General features: G+C 34.6%; 1 protein-coding gene across 1 annotated transcript; it reads left to right on the top strand.

The window, feature by feature from the left end:
- Positions 1–836: 836 nt before the first annotated feature.
- On the top strand, positions 837–19682 carry SLC38A11 (solute carrier family 38 member 11; the record flags this gene model as incomplete). The annotated part of the gene is made up of 10 exons (XM_084265054.1): positions 837–897; positions 2169–2303; positions 3843–3908; positions 5597–5703; positions 6224–6303; positions 12999–13069; positions 14020–14181; positions 15646–15758; positions 16393–16524; positions 19437–19682. 10 exons carry the CDS (start codon positions 837–839, stop codon positions 19680–19682), a joined length of 1173 nt encoding a protein of 390 aa, XP_084121180.1.
- Positions 19683–24714: the final 5032 nt, after the last annotated feature.

The following is a 24714-nucleotide window of genomic DNA, read 5'->3' as shown; positions in this document are numbered from 1 at the left end:
CTTTGTTTAACAGTTTCCCTCTGAGTTGATACGAATTTCTGTCCTTCCTTTTTTTTTTCTCTTTTGTAGAGAAGAATTAATTACAGAAGATTATGGGTCAGACTTAAACAGGAATTAGAAGACTGCCATCCCTTTGATTTTTCACTGAATAAAATTGGATTTAGTTATGAAAATACCTCTACTGCGTCTGTGACATTTTTTTAAATCTTGAATAGCCTATATGTGAAATCCTTGTTCTCACCTATTTTTCTTATGGATATTATTATCATTGTCTTCCTGAAATAGGCAGAAACAGATGACCAAACAGCCCTTGTTAGTAAGCCCAGGAACAAAGGAGGAAACAGTGATTTGGCATCAGCTGGATTTAACATTATCAACTCTATCATAGGATCAGGTATTATAGGTAAGTAAACCGAACTTCACTATCCTGCGTTCAGTCACCTTCATATATGCATGACTATCCAGTTGGGAGAATAACACTGCCGTATTAATTTCTGCTGCTGTTGCCAAATATTTTTTTTCTCTCTCTTTTTTTTCCTCCTACTATGCAAAAATGCAAAGGTGTCAGCTGAGATCATGTCTCACAGTAATAAATAACCTACAGCCTCTTTGCATAACGATTAGAGAGAAATGGTTGGGTAGGTGCTGACAGAACTTCACACCTAGGCAACACTGCCCACTAAAAGGGGTCCTTCTGAGGTTATTAAGTATGTTGCTCCAATTTGGGAATTTTATTTTTTTTTTAACCTGAGCATTTCTTTGTTGTGGCAAACAACTGTCTGGAAAAGGATCTTCTCTAATATCTCCTTTTCTTATTTACAGGATTGCCATATTCAATGAAGGAAGCTGGTTTTCCACTAGGAGTACTGCTTTTATTTGGGGTTGCCTATATCACAGGTACTCTAAAAGCAGTTTCGTTTGTGAAGTGAAAATCAGTCTTGCAATCTGATCTTGAGTTTAACGATACCTTAAATAGGTATATGTATGACAATAAAAATGATTAATTTTTTTCCTTACCTTGCTAATCCCTTGAATAGATTAGTAAAAGTAGAGAAATATGGTGTACAACATATAAAGCTGGGGCTTGTGTGCATTTAATTTTTGTAAAGCTTAGTTTCTTAGACAAGGTCAAGGTGACATTTGGAAGAATAGTTCTTGTTTGTGCCTCATAATTACCTGCTTTAGTCCACTGTTTTCAGCCTAATTAAGAGACTGGTCCTTGGGTGCGTTGTATATCGCTTTTTTAAATATACCATAGAATGAAAACCTTGGTTGTACTATGATTTTGAATATTTTATTTGCCATTCATCAAAAAAATGGATTTCACTTCAAAAAAGGAACAAGTTTTGAAATTACATAGCAAATAAATATAAGATAATAAACACTGGCACTATTCAGAAAAAGGAACTGTTCCTGTTACCCCCATAGATTGCACGCTAAGTGAAAGCCAGATAAAGAGTAGAAAAGTTCTACCTACTGTCAAAACATTTGCACTAAGGTAATAAAATCTGTGCTGTAACAAATCTGGACTAGGAAATCTCACGGTGCTCAAATGAATACTAAAGCATAGCTTGATGTAACAGCAATATTTTGAACTGTTCTTCATAAAATGTTGACAATCTGGGAGTAATTTCATCAGCTGTCTCAAGGCACATTACTTCATGTTTTTTCAAGTAAAAATTTTGCATGTGTTCTGTTTTAAAAGTATCCTGTAAAAATGCTTATAATATTTTATAGTAAACTATGTAGAAGATAAAAAATACTAACCATGTTTGTCTTTCACTAACTTGGACAAGTAGCTAGGCAGTTCTTGCATTTTACCCCCTTTCAATGTATAATCAGGATATATTCAGGAACCTTCTCCGTTATTAATTGAATTTGCACTTATTTTCGGTGCTTCTGACAGTTCTCATTCCCCTTGACCACACTGGAAAACAATAAAAATAAGCCTGTTCTGCTGTGTCCTAAACCAGAAAGCTGGAATTTCCTTCCAATTCGAGCCTGTAACTCCTGGGTTTGGTGGATTGAGATCCTTTGTGAGATTTCTGATCCCTGCTCTTCCCAGTGCCACTGTTTTCCTTTCTACAGACTTTTTTTTTGATGAGTGAAAATTAACCAAACACAAATTGTTTCATACTGTTTTTAACAGGAGTTTTATATTTTAACAGATTATTCCATTATATTACTCATCAAAGGAGGAAACCTGTCCAGTACCAACAGCTATCAAGAGCTGGTCAGAAAAACATATGGTCTTGTAGGTTATCTAATTCTTTCAACTCTTCAGTTTTTATACCCATTTATTGGTAAGGTTGCATAAAATGTAAATGTTTAAGTTTATATATAAAACTCTTTCACATTACCTTTTTCTTTCACTGGTTAAATATTCAAAACACTGTAAAGAATATACTGTCTGTACCTCTTTAATTAAAAATTACTCGGTGTGTTCTGAAGAATGGCTGAGGAAGAATTCAATGAATTGGAGGACAGAAATAATAGAAATTAACTGAAATGTAATTGCAGAGAAATTAATGATCTCATGCTTAAAAATTAGTGACAAAAGTACTTATGAGAAACAGCAAAGAAACTACCAGTGCATAAACCGAAGGAAAATATGATGTTAGGAGGTTACTGTCATTTGAGAAGCCACTGCTCAGATCTTGCATGATTATTATGTTCTCTCATTGCTCTAAAAAAATGTTAATTCAGCCTCATACCCAATGAGCTACTAGGAAATAGGGCAGTCTTAAGGCTTATTTGAAGAAGAAACACTGAAATACCAAATAGGTAATCTGGGAAGATATTAATTAGACCAGAAGTTTAAAATAAAGTGGCATTCTGAATCTGTCCAATCTTAAATCAGTTTGATATTTTCATACATGGGGCTGCAGGAGGTGGTGACTTGAGACAACAAAAATCTGATTCAGTGACCACACAGTCCCAGATCAGAATAATAAGTCTTAAATAATTACAGGTAGTTGAGGTTTTTAAGGGAGTCAAGTTACTGTTACTACAGGCAACAGTGTTATACACATTGACTTAAAAAAGAATATAAATACTACTTTCAATATAAATAAAGTATATAAATGCTACATAATTTCAATATAGAAAAGAATTGTAAAGATCTCAGTCCTTACCATGGAATTAGTTATGCATATGTATGTGCTTGAATTTATTTTTGTAAATAGTGTTAATGACCTAAATTGTATGTATTAGAGATCAATGTCAATATATATTTGCTGTCTAAATGGTGCAGACCACATGAGTATATAGATATTTTGTGTGTATGTATATATACACGCACATACATACTTCTAGTGTAGAATACGCTCAGAATGAAATATGAATGTTAGAGGCACAGTTCTTATTAATAAGAAGGAATAGAATTCCACATATGATGTCTTCATCTATTTCCTCCTTTCTTCTGATTTAAAGTTTTTCCTAACTTTTTACATGGGGTAGGAAGTTCTGTGCATTTGGTTGAAGGACTGGTTATTAAACTAACATAGGAACTTCACTAAATGAGGCAAAGATTTTGAAAAGCAACTTGACAAAGAATGCTGTTAGAAACCATTTTTAAAGTCTTTTTTCCTCTTCTGAAGTAAGATTTTATGCCAAGGCAGTGCAACAGCCTTGCTTATCACACTGCACTCTTGCCTTGGTTATATCTGTTAAAAGAAAAAAATAAAAGGTACAACTAAAGAATTCTTTAATTTTGTTTTACAATATAATTCATACAAGAGGGATAGTGGCATATAATCCTGTGGTCTAAAATATGTGTATTAAATGTTTAACAAATAATTCATATTTAACTTGTAGTAACAAAATACTTTATTTTCTTTAAGCTATGATCAGTTACAACATAATAACAGGAGACACTTTAACTAAAGTTTTTCAGAGAATTCCTGGAGGTAAGATGCATTTGAAAAATACAGAACATGGAAAATGCAATATAGCATAAGTATTTCAGGATTAGCATCCTGTGTCAGTCTGAAGTCCTCCTACCTGTGACTTTGCTTCTAAATTAATCCTAAATATATTTAAAGTTAAAAACTTTAAGCATATTTGTACGAGTTGTTTTTGTGGTGGGTTTTTTTTTGTTGTTTGTTTTGATTGTTTTTGTAGTAAATCTTTCTCAAATAAATACTATGAATCCTAGTCCTTGGTTATCATTGGACTCTGTCAGTGAAGTGACTACATGCTTCCATGAAATGCAAAGCAAATTGAAGGAGTCCTCCACAGTGGTATGTTTACAAGGTCATCATATTTTTGCATCATTTTTTGATAATCACTATAATATTTGAATACTGAAACTGCACTTTAGCAAATAATTCTGGATGACTTACTAGTAGCGTAAAGGATTTAATGCTTACTTAAGCATCCCTGTAACAGCTGGTCATGAACCGCATGTGTGACTTTTAGATCTCTTAGATATTCGCTGCAAAACCAGATGTCACACTTTGAGCTTTGAAACTCATGCCTTTTTTACAGCAGAATCAGTGCATTTATATGCATGTTTGCCATCTACTTTAGCAGAAAGCCAGCTAGGTTAAAGCATTTGTCACTGGCAAATTAAACTAAAAAGAACATGTCTGCAATGAAGTGGAAATCAGTGTTTGTACGAACTGCTTGATTTCCACAGGAGGACTATTAATTTTCAGCAGTTGAAGCCTGCAAGGTGTGGATGCAGTTTTAACTGTTATGCTTAGTTGTTCTGTGAATACCTGATCAGGTTGATAATGACAGTGAATATCTAAACATTTATATACAGTACAACTTTTGTAGTAGGAGAAATCCCCAAGCATGCAACATCTTTTCACCTGACCGGTAGAATGCCTGCCTGGAAAGAGGCGGGAAAGCATTATAATCTCCAAAGAATAGAAGGAACTGAAGGCAGACTTTCTATGCCAATTCCCAGTTATTTCCCAGACATAATTCTTCAGAAAGCTTTCAATCAACCCACGGTAACCTGACTGAAACTGAGAAGTTTTATTTTAAATTGTCATTGGCTTGAAAATAAATGCCAGCTGTACAAATAAATCCCTCTGGTTGCAGGGAATACTATAATCTAATTGTTGCCTTCATGTGGTAATCTGTATTATACAAGTGGAAGCCAAATGAAAGCAAGAAAGGGGGTGCTCAAAAGAAACCTCAAAATTAGCTTATTTGAGGATCATTCTTTAAGACTTTGTCATCAACAGCACAGTAATTGATGTCAACAGTGTCAAAAAATCCTGAATAGTAAACGGCAGAAAGAAGCAGAGTGTTTTACTTGCAGTCTGTCAACATTGACCCAGGCATGATAAAAACTTAATACTAATCTATATGTGGAAATACCAAACTCCTAAAGTTTTGTATAACATATCCTATATGCATGTGGTTTGAATTTGCAGAATTGTTATGATTATGCATGAGCTGTGTATGGCCTCCCCAAGGCTGCTTAATGTCTAGTCTTTATTTCAGTGTTACTTAGCTTGAATAAAGGAGATGAAAGCCTTGATGGCATCAGAACTTGTTAACTACTAGCCTTGTAAATGAACAGATTAGTTCCTCATTTCAGTCTCTTAGAGAAATAAATTTATTTTCTTTTTTGCTTTAGTTGGACCAGGTAACATGCTTACTGACCGTCACTTCATAATTCTTCTTACCACCATCATCTTTACCTTGCCTATATCTCTATATCGAGATATAGCAAAACTGGGAAAGGTAAATCATAATAGCAATTGATTTTTGGTTTACTTTTCTGTATGCCATTAGAAAATAAGCGCCAGTCATAACTTAATGTATTTGAACTCAATTACATCTGGCTAGAAGTTCAGACTGTCTTGTATCCCAAGAAATATCAGAAAACTTGAAAGAGTTTATGCAAAACTTTGGTCTCCATGTGAGTTGCTGGAATTTTTCCATCTACTGCTACCAGAATGAAATTCATGTACAGCACTGAGGGATACACACTTGATCTTGAAATGCTGAGCACTGCTGATTAAAAATGTTTAAATGAAAATACCACTTAAATTAGATCAACGGTTGCAATTGCCTAGATATTCCAAAATAACAACAAAAGATTATTATATAGGACAAGTTGTGTAATTAAAAAAATGCTATCTGTGATATTTAGAGTGTTACTTGGCAGTTAATTATTCTTTAAAAAAAAAAAAGTATTATGCTGCTAGGAGGACAACCTTTCTGCAGGTTACTGACTGAATTCCTGTTTTTACCTTTACAGGTATCTCTTATTTCTCTGATTTTAACCGTTGTTATCCTGATCATTGTTATGGTGAGAACAATAACATTCAGTCCACAAGTGTGAGTATTCTTATATGTGCCACAAACAGAATTTTTGGTCATATGTAACCTGTTATTTCACTATTGCATATATATTCATAGTTTTGGAACCTGGCTCTCTTGGGAGAGATGGAGAATTGAAAAAAAAAAATCTCTATTAACAGTAATACAAATTGAACTGCTATGCTTTAGCATATTCTTTTTTTCTTCTTATATTGCACTTAAGCAAATTTAGAAAAGTCTCATAAAAAGCCCTTACTGATTAATTGGAATTTTTAGTTGATATGACTAATAGCAGATGCCTCGTGAATAGGCATGGAGGTTGGTTGTCATTTGAGAAATCCATCATTTTGTCCATTATTATCAGATGGCCTATCCTAAAATAGCTGCTACTGTAGGAATACTTTTTTTTCTGTTATAATGATTTCATAATAAAAATTAATTGGAAATAATGGAAAAAAGTGAACACTAATAAAACCTTTATTCTGTCATTTCAGAAAATAGCAATATAAGCATGCAAGCACTTATACTCTGAAAATGGTATTTAACATTGGACTTTAGAGTGTTCTAGAAAATTTAATATACATAATCATTTGTCATGACAATATATTTGTATTACAAGAAGGTGTTATGACTCTACTGTCTCCTTTATGGCCTGGAAGGTCTGCTTTTTTCCTTATCCTTTACGTGTGAAGATTTATTAATAAAGACAACAAACTATTATTGGAATTGTTTTATATAGAATTTCTAATATTTCTGTAAGAAGTGGGTTCTTCCACCATGATTTTTTTCAGCAGCGTTAAGCATAATTGTTCATTTATCTTACTGCTGATATACGTGGGTTAACTGCAGGGTGTTCATGGTTGATGGTAGCAAGATGGCTAGAATAGCAGTTTCTAAAGTTATACCAGATGATGTTGTCTATCATCATAAAATGATGTACTCAGAACAATGTGGGACATCCCTCCCCCCTATTCTGAAACAGGATGGTTTTTATACTGTGTGTTTAAGGGGTATTTGCAAGGGTAAGCACAAAATCCCATCAAAAAAGGAAGAAGCTATATATAATGGTTACTGGTGACCTGGTTACTATGGTAACACTTCTTTTCAACAGTTTAGATGCACTGAAAAATATGGAATGCATGGTTTTATTTTTTCTTACAATAAGTAATGTTGGCTTTTGAGTGATTCTTCAAGTTTTACTTTTTAATTCTTTGGAGACTTTACACTTGTTTTCAGATATATGTAGCAAGTTAATCAGAATTTTTGGCCTCACAAACATTTTAGCCATGTCTGTTTATACTACTTTTACTATTTGTATTTTACAGTTAGAAATATACATACGCTTTAATTATTAAATCCCACTTCTATTACTTTGTTAATATTAAGTGTGTCATCTCTTTTTTTTTTTTCCTTCCGAGGAGAATAAAGAACGCTAATTGCTATGAGTCTAATTAAAATAAAGCAGAAGTTCATGTTTTCAAGATATTTTTTAAAAATCATTATTTTGAAACAAAGCCCTCAGGTCAATCATATAGAAAAGAATCTCTACAATCCTAGATAAAGAATATTTAATCCCTACCATTGTTACATGGCACAACTAATTGTATCCTTGTTTGTGATGACAGGTGATTGTCTACTTTCTTCTTGGCAATTCCATGTTTTCCCATTCCAGTTCTTAACTAGACTTTCCTTATGAATTCTTCCTAAATGTATAGCATGTCTCTATTACTGTATTTCATGTTGATTCTTGTTCCCCCTTTAGTAATGCCTTCTATAGACTAAATAAACACAGATCCTTTAGTGTTCCTCATTTCCTGTGCTACTGATCATTCTCCATGGCTGTCTTCAGTTCGCTAAATTCAAGTGATGTAGTGGTGCCCCAAGTGTTAGTGATATTCCCATTGAAAAGCAGAGAAGAAAGATTGATGTATCTTACATGCAGAATGTTGAGAGGTCTCTTTCAACTGTATCTTTTGGGGATTTCTATGCTCCTGTCTATGTAACCTACGTTGATGTTTGCCTCTGGAAAATAGCTTGACATTGTGGATGTACCTGTCTAACAAGCACCAAGTCCTTCTCTGAAGAACTCTGAGCTGGCAATTTTTCTTTTACTCAGTTCTTGTGAAGTTTGGGGTTTTTTGCTTCATATCCCCTGCCCTATTCTCATGATACTGTTTTTTCCCCCTGCATAACTGTAGAATTTTATTCTTACAGAATTGAGTACTGCTTTATCAGACGATTTCTCTGTTTACTGACATATGTATGGTTTTTCTTCCCTCCTCCCGCCACCCATTCTCTAGCACACTTGTATTAACTGCACCATTTCATGCTTTTTGTTGTCATTCACGTTACTGCTGAATACTTTCAGAAGTGCTGGATTCAGGTCAGGTTCCACTGGAATCCCATTCAGATATCTTCCCTCTTTGATAATTACTCCCTGAGTAGTAATCAGTTTTCACTCATCATAAATACCTTTTCTGGTTTATTTTGTTTTCTCCTATGACAAATATGGAACTGAGGTACTCTTCTCTTCCCCTCCCTCCATTTTATTTTGATTAGTATCAACCAAATGATTAATGATGCCTGAAGAACATAATGAACCTTCAGATAAAATTCAGTGTTCTGGACCCAGAACTCAGTAGTTTAAGATGTTGAATAAAAATACATTTTGATGGTCCATTTTTTACTTCTTTCCACTTGCTGGGTGGTTTTCTACTGTGATCAAAACCAATGGGTTAGAAACTGTAAATGTGCAGTATGTTAATACTGCATAAAATAACTTCATGCTTCAAAACTGAAACTAACATTATAAGCTATATAAAAAGCAGTATTTTATGTAGTTTATAAAGACGGATCATTTTAATTTGTTCTTTTGGAAAGAATATCATGGTATCTGTATTATACATAAATCTCTAGGAAAAACTTCAAGAGCATCTGCCACACATAAATAGGATGTGAGAATTACTCAACTGGCAGCTGATCACAAGGATGAAACACCCAAGTGTTTAGGAAAATAATTTGAAAGTAGAAAGTTGACTCTTTCCTTCTTATAAATATTCCAATAGTAAACAAAGATAAACTTTAATGTGTGATGAAATCAAAAAAATAAAGCTTAACCTATCATATATTTACAGAACTGCTAAGTAGCTCATTGAGGAATTAAAACAGCTGTAACTAAGTGGGGATGACATAGAGCTTTACCATATCTGTGTTCTTTAAACAAACAAGATGACTTTGATTAATACAAATTTCAAGGCTGATGTGAGCCATTTTCTTTCCATTATATTGATTAAAGTTATAGAAGCATCTATAAATTTTTCAGTGTCTTTAAACTTTTCAAAGTTTACACAAAAAATAAAAGGTATACTACCTCAGAATAGAATTGAAATTTTACTGTTAGTTTCCTAAATGTCTAACTTGATGAATTAAACCTGAATTAATCTCCCTGTCAAACATATGACTGTTTCCTCTCTTGAAAATAATAGTTCTGTCAGTCTGTCTTGCTGTTGTCTTACTTTCAGCTGAGAGGTTTTACCGCCTGGGATTTCCCTTGGAATGTCTTGTATTCTTGGAACAAAAATAATCAAGATCTACTACCTCTCAGATTTTATTTTGTGTTACAACTTCTATCATATATGCGAAGACAGTACAGCTCTCAACAAACACAATTAGTATCACAAATGTTTTCCTTCTGTTAATTTTCATTGTGTTTCATGTAACTACTTCTCCTTGAAGGTTCCATTTTTATACACCGTGAGGAGCAGTAAGGAAGCTGGTTTTGCCATTCATGGATTTTTTTTTACAGCTACTGCTGCTCTTGTGTGACAAGCAGTTAAAATCTTCCCCTAACAATTCCTGACAAGAATATAGGTTGAACTGGTCAGAACAAAGGTCTTTCTCAGAAAAAACAAATCAAAACACTCCCCCCACACCCCCCCCCCCCAAAAAACCCCCCACACGATTAAACCCAGCTTGAACACTAGCAGCAGGATTGAAAAAGCAGAATTGATGTTATTGTGACAGTTTTTCAGCCTGTGTATCCATCTGCCTACACACACACACATATGTATGCATGTTTACCTAGTCACTTGCTATTTCTTTAGGTCTTTCTCTTGAGTAGTTTTAAGTGATTATTCACTTTATGGCTCTTCCCGAACAACTAGTATCCTGACATAATTTTCTTTTTCCCAGTCTGAAGTCTTATTGTATATATATACTTTGGTGTCACCTGCAGCCTTTTCCGGGAGCTTTGCATAAGTCCATATGTCCTGAAGCCTGGACTTGGGGGTGATTTTTTTTTTGTGGATATGGTCAGAACTCCAGAGCTGTTGAGTCTTTGTCCAAATGCTCAGAAATTAAGTTTCTTACTGTGTGGCTTTCACTTCTTAGTTTACTTATTGCTTTTGTGTGAGATCCCTCTGTTTCCAAGGTATGAAAATGTTTTTCAAAATGCAGTCAGTGGTATATGGCTTATTGTAAGAGAGAGTCAGTTGCATATGTCATCTGTAGGACCTTGCAGCCTGCTGAAAGCGTTCAAGTCATGGATCTCTAACTCTTGCTCCATTCTGCAACTAGAATGGAAGGAATTTATCTTCTTATGCTGATAAATAAGCAGGATTTTGTTCTTTTGGATTTTTCACCCCAAATAATACTCCTAATCTGATTTGTCATTCATCCATAATGCATAGCTATATTTTGGTCTATTGCCTATTGTTAGTGCATGAGCAAACACAGTGCAAAGGGAAAACTAGCTCCTGTAATTGTAATTATTTTAATTGGTTATTTGACCACTTTATTCAGAATGTTTTAACTGAAGTCCACATGATTTCTACATTTCATTTGTAAGTCCATATTTATAGGAGCTTATAGCTACACTGTTACATGTGGTGTACCAGAAAATGGGTTTCGTTATTTCTGTGCATTTAAAAAATACTTCTGTCTATAGAATATTAGATATTGGTTTATAGAGTCTTAACTGAGAAAGAATAAGGACACTCACAATTTCTGTTGTTAAAGGATAATAAACCAAATTTTCATTCTGCATGTTTGATATCAGAGCTGACCTCTAGTGGTTATGGTATGGAAAAGTGTCATATGTAATGTTAGCTTCCTATATTTTCTTTTTTAATTTTTCCAATCAGATCTGAACGATTTGCTGAAAAATAATGAGTTTGAAATTACAAATATACATTGTCCACAGGCATCTCTATTGATTTGAAATTAGTGGCATCAAGTAAAGGGAGGCTGATTTTATATTAGGATCTACAGCAGCTGTAGCAGGACTGAACTCTGTATTTCACAAGACAAATGCGAGATTATTTCTGCTTCATCCATAGCATTTATTACATTTACATGCTGAGTCTGAGAATGTTTTAGGAGATCCATATTCAGCTACATAAGTCTAAAAGCAGTATGTTACAATAGTCAAGAATAATATACTGCGTCTGAGGACAAAGAACCAAACTTGATTTTGATGCTCAGGTTCTGTTCACTTCAAAGTGAAGCTTAGCAACCACAGTTTAGAAGCCAAAATGGTGCTCTAAATCTGAACTGAATGTGCATTACATAGTGTAAATATGTTTTTTGAAAAGGAAGGATTGACTATTTGAGCTCTCAAGAAACAGTAAAACAGGAGTTCTTAAAGGGGAAACAGTAACATCTTTTTTTGTCGTTTTCTTTTAAGCTGGTGGGGGTGGAGTTTAAACATTTGAAATCAATGAAACCTAGTATAGCATATGCCATTACTGCTGTCAAAACCTGCTGATTATCACCAGACAGAGGGAGGGACAAAGCTGACATTGTTACCTTCACAGAACTGGCCTGAGTGTCATACTGCAGTAGGAAGATCACAGCTTTCTCTCCCAATAAAAACAGAATAAAGTTACCAGCAGACAACTCTTTAAAAGCAAACTCTTGTTCCTGTTGCTTTGTCTGGGCTTTAATATTGCAAATTAATGTTCAACTGGCTTATAAATATTGGTTTTGATATTTTTTAGTAAATTATAGTTCTGGAAAAGGATGTTTTGTGTTCTTTCCCTTTCCTTCACTTTGGCTTTTTATTTAGAGAGGAATTTCATGGATTTTAACAAAGATTTCTAGTTAAAATATGGTCCAGAACTGTGGGCATATCTTAGAGGAGATGTAGGGGATATTACTTCCTTGCCTTGTCTCTATATGCTCTTTACACTTTATTTAAATTATTGCTCCTTTAGAAACTAGCAGAAGCCCTTTACAATGAGTAGTTGGAATAGGTGTAATGAAATTCAAACTGCTTCACTTGATTTGTGGCCTAAGAAGAAAGTGTTTCTACACTGCATGGATTGTGTGTGCAAATTCAAAGGAAGAAAATGCCTCTAATCAGAAGAGATTTTGGGTTGAGATAACCTCAGTCAGAATCAGTAACAGCTCTTACCTTCCTTGTTGCTTTTTCTTGGTATATGATGACTTGAAGAGTTTATTTACAAAGCTGGTCACTGAAACAGGCTGACATTTCTGTCTGTAAAAACTGGTTACAGAAATACTTTCATAAAAGCAAGGGAAGTGAGAAAAGTATCTCTCTGGTTTCAACTTACTGTTGATGAACAGTATGGCCTACTTCAGAGAGTTCTGGAGATCTGAATAACAATGCTGTATTACAGCATAGTATTTTAAATTATTGTAAGTAACTGATAGTTGAAAAGAGGATGATCTATTAAAACAAATGTCTCTTTTAGACCCAAATCAGAAAATGCATGGATATTTGCAAAATCAAATGCAGTGCAAGCTGTTGGGGTGATGTCATTTGGTAAGTAATTTTTTTTTTATTATTTTTGATATTCAGATCAGTTGTTAAGAAATTATTTGATATTTTGGACCTAGAAATTACATATTTTTAACTTGTTTATATTCATGTTTAGCTGGTTTAGAAAAAAAAAAAAGTTGACTCTAAGTCATTCATGGGTGTACTTAATTGTTGTGGTTTAAGGCATTATCACATCCATTTTCCATCTGGCCCTAGTGGCTGTTGTCACTGTACCAGACACAGCAGTATGGCACATGTGTCCAGGTCATCTTAAAACACCTCCTGCGCCAATAGGGTTAGTCCAATGGATAAACTGAGGAGGCTGTGATTGTTCTGCATGTTCTTGGATAACCTGTGAAAGAAAAAAATCTTAGATTGCAATGCAAACACTTGCTAGAGAGCACCTCTTGCTTCCTATTTCTTAAAATAAACCGTTAAGATGAGTCTTAATTAAATTTCCATTATCCTCATTCTAAAATCTGTTTCTGCCTGGAGGATCTGGTACATTACTTCTTGTTGACACTGTGATAACCTGAGGCCTCCTTACACTCACTGAAACCAAAAATGAATGTCATAGGAAGTCTGAAAGTAGCAAATGGTTCTGTGGATTTGAAAAATAAAATCTCAAAACTGCTGTTGGCTTCTTAAGTAAAAGAAAAGCAGTAAGAGGAAATGGAGGGGGAATGGAAGTTGGGAGAGTGGGAAATGGCATGACATTTTAGGGTAATGTAATCACGATCATCTCGGGATGAATATAAAACTTCATCAAATCAAATAAGTAAAAGTTCAAGCCATTTATGTTTGCCACTCATTGCAGGATTAATGTTGTATTAAATAATGAGTGGATTCATGCTGTGCCGTGTCTCTTCCACCTTGGAATATACACTCTGCAAATCTAATTTCTATGCACATATGCATGAAATCATACGTTTACTTTGAATCGTGTGTTTCAGCATTCATCTGCAACCACAACAGCTTTTTAATATATGGGTCTCTGGAAGAACCCACATTAAAGAACTGGTCTCGAGTCACACATGTCTCTGTCTCACTCGCTGTTGTGATCAGTATAGCGTTTGCTGCATGTGGATATATGACTTTTACAGGATATACAGAAGGTAAACTGCTCAATCCCCCAATTTTGGTGCTTGCTTAGATTTTCACCTTTCTGTCTGACTTCTGATGTTATTATTTTAGTGATTGTAAAAATTCCAAAATTGTGTTTAGGCAGTAATAGTTGGGACATTCCTTGCCAAAATAGAATGCCAGTAGCTATCAGATTCTCACGAGTGAGCCTTACTTGTAGAAGTCCCCTTTGAATACTTCTACAATGGAAAATACATTGGAGGACTAAACATGGTCCACTAGCAGAAAGCAGTAAGAACAAAATTTGTCTTGATTTTTCTACAGTGGAAGTGAAAAAGGTGCTTTCAGAAGAAGGAGGCATAAATGTATTTAGTGCATTAGCTTCTTCAGGGAAAAATTCACATTTCATAAGCAAGTAGACTTTCTATTATTTAATAGCACTGTTCCAAACTGTAGAAGGCTTCCAAGCTTTTTCCTTTCCTGATGAGCAGCAGCATGTCATTGAGAACAGAGGAATTGTAGGATGGGGTTACTGGTTGATCTGTCCTTTTTTCCTGCCTCCAGTGATGTTTACATAGAATAATTTACTGTCCTAGATGCAACTGTAGCTAGACTAAGTGCAGATTGGCTGAGAGACTTCAAGTACAGAGAGCTCTGACTGCAGCTGTCCTTCAGCATATGACTGTATGTAAGCAGGTTCTATCTTCTGTCTCTCCTGTCAAAATCTTTTGACCATTTTTCTCTAAAGTACACCTTAATGATGCTTCAGTGTCATCGTGCTCCGAAAAGTAGTGAATCATAAGACCTAATAGTAACTGAGTAGGAAAGACCTGGTAGTTCATCTGATCACTGTCTTGCAGTATTTTTTGTGCCTTAGGGATCATTATTCCAGATTCTCTTCTGGTAAACATAAGTAAGATTTCAATTCCCTAGTAATACTTTTCTTGTTAGGTGTAAAAAGATTTGCTAGGTAATTATTTGTGTTTTTATAATGGGCTTTTGGAGTCAGAATATTAGAGATTCTTTAATGCAGCTTCCCAGCTATGATTAGATCTCTCAGGGAAATACAGTCCTCCAGACATAACTCCGTAGTCTTCCTTATGTAATTGTTGTTCTAGGAATTGTATTTTTTTTAAGGAGATATATTTTTTATATTCAAGGTCTCTTTCTGAATCTGCCACATTTAAACAAACACCACCATCTTGTACTAAGTCTGCACTAAGGGGGAGATAACAGATGACTAACTGTAGTGTGTTTGTGTTCAAGTATTTTTTTGAAAGATAAATGTTTCTTGAAATGAAAATACTGCTACTAGTAGAATAAAATGAAAGTTCCTCCTGGATGTATTTTGTGTCTCTAACTATGTTTCTTAATATGTGTCAGTAGAGGGGATCAGAAAGTCTCAATTACTACAGTAACTCCAGTAACGTACACTTCAATTTGTAAATAATCAAACCACATGAACTTCAACTAATTGATGTTTTGCTATACCTCAGGAGATATATTTGAAAACTACTGTAGAGATGACAACCTTGCTACATTTGGAAGGTTTTGTTATGGAGTTACTGTAATTCTGACCTTCCCCCTTGAGTGTTTTGTGACCAGAGAGGTAAGAATTTATTACATTCTCTCTTTAAAATGTTGTTTAAAATGTATCTATGATATTCTCACATTATTAATTCATATTGTAGCTGAAGTCAATAGTTGATCTGTAATAAATATCAGCACATCCTATCCTCCTGAAATGTGTATGAGGTACTAGTTGTACTGTATAGATTCTGACAATAGGATTATGTCTTATTATATTATCCAACATTATATTAAGAATAATATCAGGACTGCTTAAAATTCCAAGTTTAGCTTAAATGCCACTGTTTTTATGATGTTGAGAATAGGCAAAAATTGAGTATCATTTGTGAAAGTATCTCCATCTAGGAAATTAATCTGTTCTATAAATAATTGTGGTTTTTATTCTGTAGTGGGCGAATGAGAAGACGGTAAGTATACTGTAAATCCTGCAGGTATAACTAAGTCTTGCAAGTGTTCTGCAATTTTGCTAATGCTTATTATGAGTTATTTCTGGAAGAGGATGAAGATGCATTCTTTAAATAAGATAGGTAAAGTTCAGTCAGTGTGTTCTCACCTTTTTTTTCTTTTAGTTTCCCAAGGTTAGAAGATTTGGAATAAGATGTTTGTTAACATGAAAAGCAAAATCAAGGTTTAAAATTGTGGTTCTGTTTCAGGTGATTGCCAATGTGTTTTTCCATGGGAACCTCTCAACGGTTTTCCATGTGCTTGTGACAGTAGTTATCGTTGCTGTGGCGACTGGTGTATCATTAGTGTATGACTGCCTTGGAATAGTTTTAGAGCTGAATGTAAGTGAACTTGTATACTCTTTTATATAATTAATTGCTTCTTTATAAAACAGAACTCTGAAAAATCCACAGTTGTACTGAAAAACTTGCAGAAATCAACATAGAAATTTTAGTGGGAAAAAAAGGAGAAAGGGAGTTCCAGAAGTAACGTTCGTATGGTTGGGGAGGGCTGTTAGTGCAGTTCGGGAGGTATGTGGCTATGACTTACCAAATGTATTTAAACTGCAATGGAAATCACTAAAATACTCATCCTAACTGTATTACAGGACTGAACTTAACACTTCTTTCTCTAATCTCTGCTACTGATGAAGTTGGCAAATTACTAAACACTGGGTTAAATCCTAATCACTGCCTTGTGCCAAGGGGCCAAAAAATAAAGGGTTGAGGGGAGAAAGAATCAATAGTAATGAGACTCGAATTTTCCCCTTTGGGATTTAACAGGGAATGAAACTGAATAATTTCATAACTTGAGTGTATGATTTTTAGGAGGAAACAGCTTTATTAACTCATAAACATTCCTCTACCTAGTATCATCTCGTAACAGAGATGGTGCTTACCAGACAGGCCACACGAGACACTTAGTGACTTGAACCAGTTTTAACACATTTAGAACTGCTGTGTAGCCTAAATCCTAGACCACTACTAGTTAGCATAGTAGATTAAGTCAGTCTTTTGGCACAAAGTGTACATTTAATCAAAGGAAATGTTTTTTTTAAAAAAAATCCAATCTACATTTATGAGAAACATTATTTGTATTAACAGTTTACCTTCAATGTCATGTCAGCTATTTTTAATAAAGAAATATGTTGAAATATCATAGTCCAGAAGGTGGAGAGAACTTGTCAAGGTCAACCTTTGCTTTTTATATAGAAATACTTTAAAAGTGCCTCCTTTTGTCTCTGACAGTGCATTCACTGACAACTTCAAGCCATATATTGCATACTTACTGATGGAATAAAATTGGGTTGTTCATTATGCTATGTGATACATAAACTTGTGTGTACATTCTGTACACATACACTGTTCTGATCCACAGTGCAGTTTATCCACTAACTGAACAGTAATGAGTTAGTTTTGCAGTAGTGATTTAGCAGGTCATGCTTGCACTATTATAAAACAGGTCTGAATATTCAGATAAGCTATTCAAATGCCCTCTAATTAAAATAATTATCTACACAGTTTCTTCTCAGTTAAGCCTTTCCAAATTATAACAAACTAAAAAAACCCAAATATTCTTACTGTTTTGGTCAGGTTGCATGTTTCCAATAAATTTTCTCATTCTTGGCATTTGTTGGTAATTTCTATCTTTTTTCCTTCTATGTTTTGCATTACAAGTACAGAAAATTCACCTGTGTGTGTATATACACACAACTAGAAGTATTTAAATGTGTGTGTACATACACACATGCCTATTCTGGTATAATGAACTATGCTTGTCTGTATATGTCTACGTATGTATATGTGCTTTACATTTATTGTATGATATAATATGTTAAGAATAAATTTGTACCACCGAACTGCCAGTGAGTCTTTATGGCATGAATAAATATGTGTGATTCCTATTTGAAATTTAATGGTTTAAAAAAAATCACTCTAAAGTAAGCATTCCATCAATATGGTATTTTTGTCCAGAGAGGCTGAAGCAATTACTTAGTAGTCAAGCTGATAGCCAGGCATTTGAGTGGGCAGCTCTTATCTTATAGTTTGTTTGGTTTTTTTTTCCCTTTTTAAGAGAGAATGTCATTGTTGCACTTAGGAAGATTGCTCAGTCTTGATATCCACCAGTAGAGAAAAACAAATAGGCAGAGTTCTTACATGTGAAAGATAATCTGTCTTCTCAGCAGCCTTTCTGTCCAGCAGAAGAGCTGTCTTCTGGCTCTTCCTCACAATAGGATTTGCTGTTGTTTCTCTGACTCTGCTTACTTTTGTCCTTTCTGTTTTTAAAGCAAAACACAAAGTGATTGTGTTTGCCTTGTGGTAATTTCCCAGGGAAACTGTTAAGTCATACTGGAGTCCAGAGTTCAGGGATTTTGCTGTGCAGGGATGCTTATTTGTGTTGCGTCACATACTTAAGAGTCTTGTTTTGTACAAATAAGATACTTTGTACATGTACCTATTTTTGATGTCTATACTGATGACTGTTAACAGGTTCTACGATAAAAATACACAAAAGTTTATGCAAACAATGATGCAAAGATATTCAGTATGCTATATTACTACCTCACCGTAATTAAGTTGAAAATAGTGTTGAAGTATGTGACAAGTAAATGTTCATAACTTCCACATTAAAATGGGTTATTGGCATGTAACTCATATATTAACCTGCAGTAGCAGGTGCTTTTTATCTGCCTGTATCTAAGACCAAATTTGAAGAAGAGATGAATTTTTAATGAAGGTGTTCTACTCTGAGAGCTCTGCTTTCATAGGGAAGTGAACCTAAAGCAGGTCATAAATGTAGAAATTGTTCAGAATTCTTTGAACTGCTACTTGATGTTTCCACTCTTTACTATTATTTTTTTACTTTAAGGCAGTATTATATGTACACTCCTTCATAGGATGATCTTAAATATTTTAAGTCAATTATGGTATTGCAGAGCTGTTATGTTTGGACTTTTACTGTACTTCTAAAGCTTCTAAACTTCTGGTAATTCTATTTGATACTACTTGCAACATAAAATAATATTCTGTGTCAGCAAAGCAAAAGCTTTTAGATAAATCTGAATTACTAAAAGTAGTTTTACAGATATTTTGCAATTTATTTGTGACTTTGAAAAGAACCTTTCCGCACAGCAGTAATGGCTATGGTGGTGTATTGATCTAATCTCAACCATTTAAAAAATTAGGGGTTTGTTCTTCATATCTAAATATACATGCTTATGAGGGTTTTTTCTATTGTTGTTTCCCACACACAGGGAGTTCTGAGTGCTACCCCACTTGTTTTTATCATCCCAACAGCGTGTTATCTAAGGCTGTCCAAAGAGCGATGGAACCATTCAGATAACCTCATATCCTGCCTGATCCTTGCTGTTGGTGTGCTAGTGATGACAGTTGGGTTTGTTTTGACTATCTTGCATCCCCAGGAATGTAGCCATGGAAAAGAAATGTTCTACTGCTTCCCTAGTAATGTTTCTTTTCACAACAGTACACTTCCACCGTAGGTAGCACATCAGTCTCCAGAATAGATGAGGCAGCAAGCCATATGTGCCAGTTTAAAGGAGTGGAACTAAGAGCTTTTGTATTGTGACATGCACTAAGAATCTTAAACTCTGTAACTGTATTTACATACTTGGTTTTATACTGCCATCCTTTTCCAAATAGGACTTAAGTTTTAGCTGTTGAAACAGAAATTCTCCGAGGTGGCTTTCAGTAGGCATTACTTGCATAACTTAGCTATCCAAAAAAGCTGCGTTTTTTAACTTAGTCTGCAATGCTGTTTAAAAGCTATACATTAAATGTTCAGCAATGTAAACATCTCCCATGTTTCGTTGTGGTTATGTACTTTTTATTAATTTTACAATATTTTAACATATATTTATTAGCACACAATACTATGTAGGGTTTTTTGAAGTCCTGGCAAAAGTATGTCTGGATCTCTGTATTAAAATTGTGCAGTTAATATGCCTTTGATTTTGCAATAACTGTCCTTCGGTGCTGAGAGCATCTCTTGGACTGGCTCTTGAATCAAGGGTAATGTTGTATTCTGACTCAACTGTAACTGATACAATTCAACTATAACTGTTACAATTTGTGGTCTTCCAATTAAAATATATTGCATTATTAAATCCACACAGGTGAATTTTAAAAGATTCAAGTAAACAGTCTTTATAAGAAATTTCAGATCGACAGAGAAAAAAATTATGTAACAAATACATTACAATATAACCACATTTATTATTTCTGAAACTGGATTGAAACATTGCTATGTGCCAGGGCTGGGCAACTTGAGCAAATTCTGTAAGAAAACTTTCTAAACTTGGTTATCATTCTAGTCCTTTGATTCTTTTCAATATATGGCTGTAGATTTTTGTCATGTTTTGTTAGATTTTGGTGACATATGTTCTTCAAAATTAGTTTAGTTTTAAGGATTCATGTGTATTTTTATGTATGTGTATATATATATGTACATATAAAAATACATACAAGTGCCTATTGAAAAATTGAGAATTAGAAATATGGATATGTTCTACATCAGTGCTGGGATTTTGAAAATATTTTGTTATCACATCAAACTGTGTACCCTGAGTTAGTTCTTGCACTGTGATCGTTGTAGTTCCTTTTGCTGACCGTTCCTTGATAACTAGATCTATGAGGTTATTTCACTTCTATATTGCTAAATGAGGTGGTGATGGTTTTTGTCTTCAGTTTTCCCTGCATGACAAAGATATTTCATTCAATTCTTCTAACTAAATAGACCTTTAAGCAAGTGTCACTAGATGACAGTAGTATTCATAACATGCTTTTTTAAAAGCAGAGCTTTCATAATAAGTTTGGTTCAGTTAGTTAAAGTTGTAAAGCTGTTAGAACTAGGAGTGTTGTTTTGCTTTAATTTCCCTACAAATTCAACTTCAAGGTTGATAATTTATCTGTGTTCAGGTACCTGGTCCTGATGACAGAGAATATTTTTCACCAGTTTAGATCCAGCAGTAGCTGATTGTCTTAGCTGCGGGTGAGTAGTCACTGGATAGATTCCTCATGTATGCCACATGGAGTTAAATATTTCTTTTAACATGAAATATTTCCTTTGACAGTTAATGAGATCTTTCTGACAAATCAGAAATCTCTCATGAGCTTTTCTTGTCTTTTTTCCTGATTTTTTTTTCTAATTTCTTTTGTTGATGTATGTTACACTGTTTTAATTATTAATTATAAGCTATCCTTGCTTTAGAGGGTCAGTGGAATAATTTATAAGATGCATTGTAGCATTTCTGTTCAACTAAAAAGATGCTACTGTTCCTGTATCTATTATATTGTGTTTACATCTCCCTTATGAAGGACAAGCTCTTCTATGCTTTTCTACTTTATAAGTACAGATTTAAAGAAAATTTGGTTCACGTTGCTTGTAAATTTGTGAAGTCTGAAGTAGAAATGGTCAGTTTAAACATTTTCAGTGCTGATAAAGCTGGTTTTGCTCTTAAAAGTTTCTTTTGCCAAAACTAACTGCATTCATGAAATTGTATGTTCAATGGTTTTCATTCATGAATTCGCCAGGTGGCAATGGGACTCTTCCAGCCATAAGTATACTGATAAAGCGATGTCAGATTTCATGGATGCCAGAATTTCAAGTTAACTGCTGTTTGGCTAATGGCTTTGTAGAGGGTATGGTTCCTTCCTTTCCAGTGTGATGTAGTGTAACTTCTATTGAAATGGCAAATAACTATAACTTGCTATATCCTTTCTTAGGACCTGGAAGGTCTGATACAGAACAAAACACCTCTTTATTTCATAACGAATGTTGTGATAGTGTGTTTTTAGAACCAGTTAAAACTCACCAAAGTAGAGTTGGAGCTATCATCAAAGCAATACGTAAATCATTTAAGGGAATAAAAATAAAGCTGTTAAAAATACAACAGTAAGTAAGTTTTGATGCAGTAGGAAAGACAGATAAAGGAAACATTACAGCAAAGCACAAACACACTAAAATTATTAGCATATACACTTAATTTAAGCTTTAAACAGAAGCGTCTTTTTGAGACTAAAAAAATAAGGCAAAAGAGGAATTTACGATCTTGTATTAGTGGAGCTCACTGTGAGTGAATGAAAACTAGTTAATACCTGTGTTAGACAATTGCACAGACTTTAGCACAGTTGAGTATATTTTAGATTTGTAGCTATGAGGCAGCTTTGATTGGTAAGCTGGAGGTGTTTAGCATTGTTTAACTGCTGAACAAATCATAACCTTGGGCTCTTTACATTTCAGAGTTATGAAGCTCTCTTTTTCAGCACAGTACATTTTCAGATTTTTACCTTGTTCTGGCTATTAATAGAGCAGACTGGATTTGTCCTGGCTTAGTGAAATTGGGATGCTTTCTCTGGTTTCAGTATATGCAGGATCTAACTGCTGCCACAGTACTTCAAGGAAAGGTCTGCTCTGCACAAAAGTAGGAGTGTTGTTCCAAGTTCTTCTCTCCAGCTGAGAAGGCATTTAAGGACAGCAGATGAGCAATTATTCTTATAGGAGCTCTGACTTCCTAGAGCAGAGCTGTTCTTATCAATTGGACTTCTACACATTCACAAAATACTTTAACCTAAAAGCTTGTCAGATGAGCAAACCCCATGTACTCCTATAATTACCTAGAGTAGTACCTACTTCCACTTCAGGAAGGGGTAGAGGGCAGAATAGCTCAGGTTTGCTAAATGGATATAATGCTAGATACATTTCACAAAGTGTTTATATCTATCTCAGATCACGCATGTTAGCTGGATCCAGTAAGGAAGGATGTTTGTTTAGTAGATAAACTATTTAGTGTTTGTGATTCAGTAGCAAACAACACTTAAATGTAGTGTGAGGATTTCTTTGAACTCTGTCCAGTATGAATGCTGAATAGAAGTTACAAAGGAACAAAAAAATGGCAGACTAAACAAATTGAGTGCAAAACATGACATTGAACAAATTCCCATAGCAGGAAGGAGGAAGAAATAAAAAATAATAATACCCCCCCCCAAGAAAAGCCCAAAACCAAACCAAAAAGCAGCCAACAAACCAAACATAATGCATAGTAGCTCTGTTACATGGAGATCTATTTTTAAAATGCAATTCTTGAGTTTCAGCCTAGAAACTACGTTGCAAAACTTGTTTTCTGGATTTTTTTCTTTTTCTTTTTTTTTTTTTTTAGAATTGGCATAAATTCTACGAATTAAAGGCCAGTGAATTTGGGCCAGTGAAGGAAATAAGTAGAAGCTTTTCCATTTCATTCAGTGCTATTGGAGAAGAGATTCGGGTACACGCTTAGTACAAATTCCACATAGGATTCAAAACTCTTCATGGAGAGAAATTAGATAATTTGATTATTCCTCTTTATGCTTATTTTTATGTACTCTCCTAGTTAAATGTTGATTGTAGGTGCTTCATAAAACAATACTCTCTGGAAAAACTATAGTTGCTGTATAGAATTCCAAAATCACATGTGGCAGGCATTCAAGAAAACTTCAAGAATATCTGACTTTTCACATGTGGTTTCCTGTAGGAGACAATGGCTACTAAACACTGGGAATTCCCAATATTCAAGGACTTACTGAAATCATACAGGTACTGAAGAGAAAAAGAAAGTTGGAAACCAGGTGAAAATTATTATTAGACACTCTAGAAATAAATTACAGATGCCTTACATGGGATATACAAATTAGCTTTCAGTGGGAAGCTCATGTCTGCCACAAGCAGTACACTTGGCAGACTCGGCTGTACCAAATAGAAAGCTGTATACTGAAATAATTCCATGCAGCCTGTGCCAGTTACCTCCTGATTTTCTTTCATTCTTCAGCAGTGCCCTTTGTCTTGATGATGTCAGAAAAACTGACGGTGGCAATACGGCCATCTTGCCAAGACCAGCTGATCGAGATTGCATGGTGGTGTGTTGTATGCATCTCTTGTGATTGTTGTTTCTACAGGCAGTGGCTATTTAATTTTTAGTCTGTGTTTATATACTGCTTAGTACAGTAGCTGCTGATTGATGACAGGGCCTCCTAGATGCTATAGTAACATAAACAGTAATTATTATACTACTTCCATATTTGCTGTTTCTCTACCATTATATTTACTCCCTAAAATGAATGAGTGGCATAAATATGTTACTGGGTGACAGGAGGTCCCTTTGCTTTTATTTTTGGTTCAGATGTTTTTTGGGGAAAAAAGGCTTAGAAGATGTCTCCATACTTGGTTTGCTGTGTTTTGTGGCCCTTCTGAAAAGGGCATAGGTGTCAAATACCTTATTTGTGTAGCCAAAGTGATCAATAGTTATTCTAGGCTTCTTGTAGTGCCGCATGAGAACTCCTATGAAAAACCAGTACCGTACCTATTATACTCCTCACCCTCTTGGAACACTAATTAGCTCATCAAAGGAGGCATGGCTGGGGTCATGTGACATTTAATGAAGTGACACCTGTTGAACTTTAGCCTTCTTTCATAACCACTTATTTGGAACAATAATTTTAAGGGCTGAAGACAAGTGTTTTGGGGTTTAAAGCTAAATCTGC

Source organism: Gallinula chloropus (genome assembly GCF_964237585.1).
Source record: "Gallinula chloropus genome assembly, chromosome: 5".
In the NCBI taxonomy this organism is placed as follows: domain Eukaryota; kingdom Metazoa; phylum Chordata; class Aves; order Gruiformes; family Rallidae; genus Gallinula; species Gallinula chloropus.
This window is presented reverse-complemented; position numbering and strand designations above follow the sequence as displayed.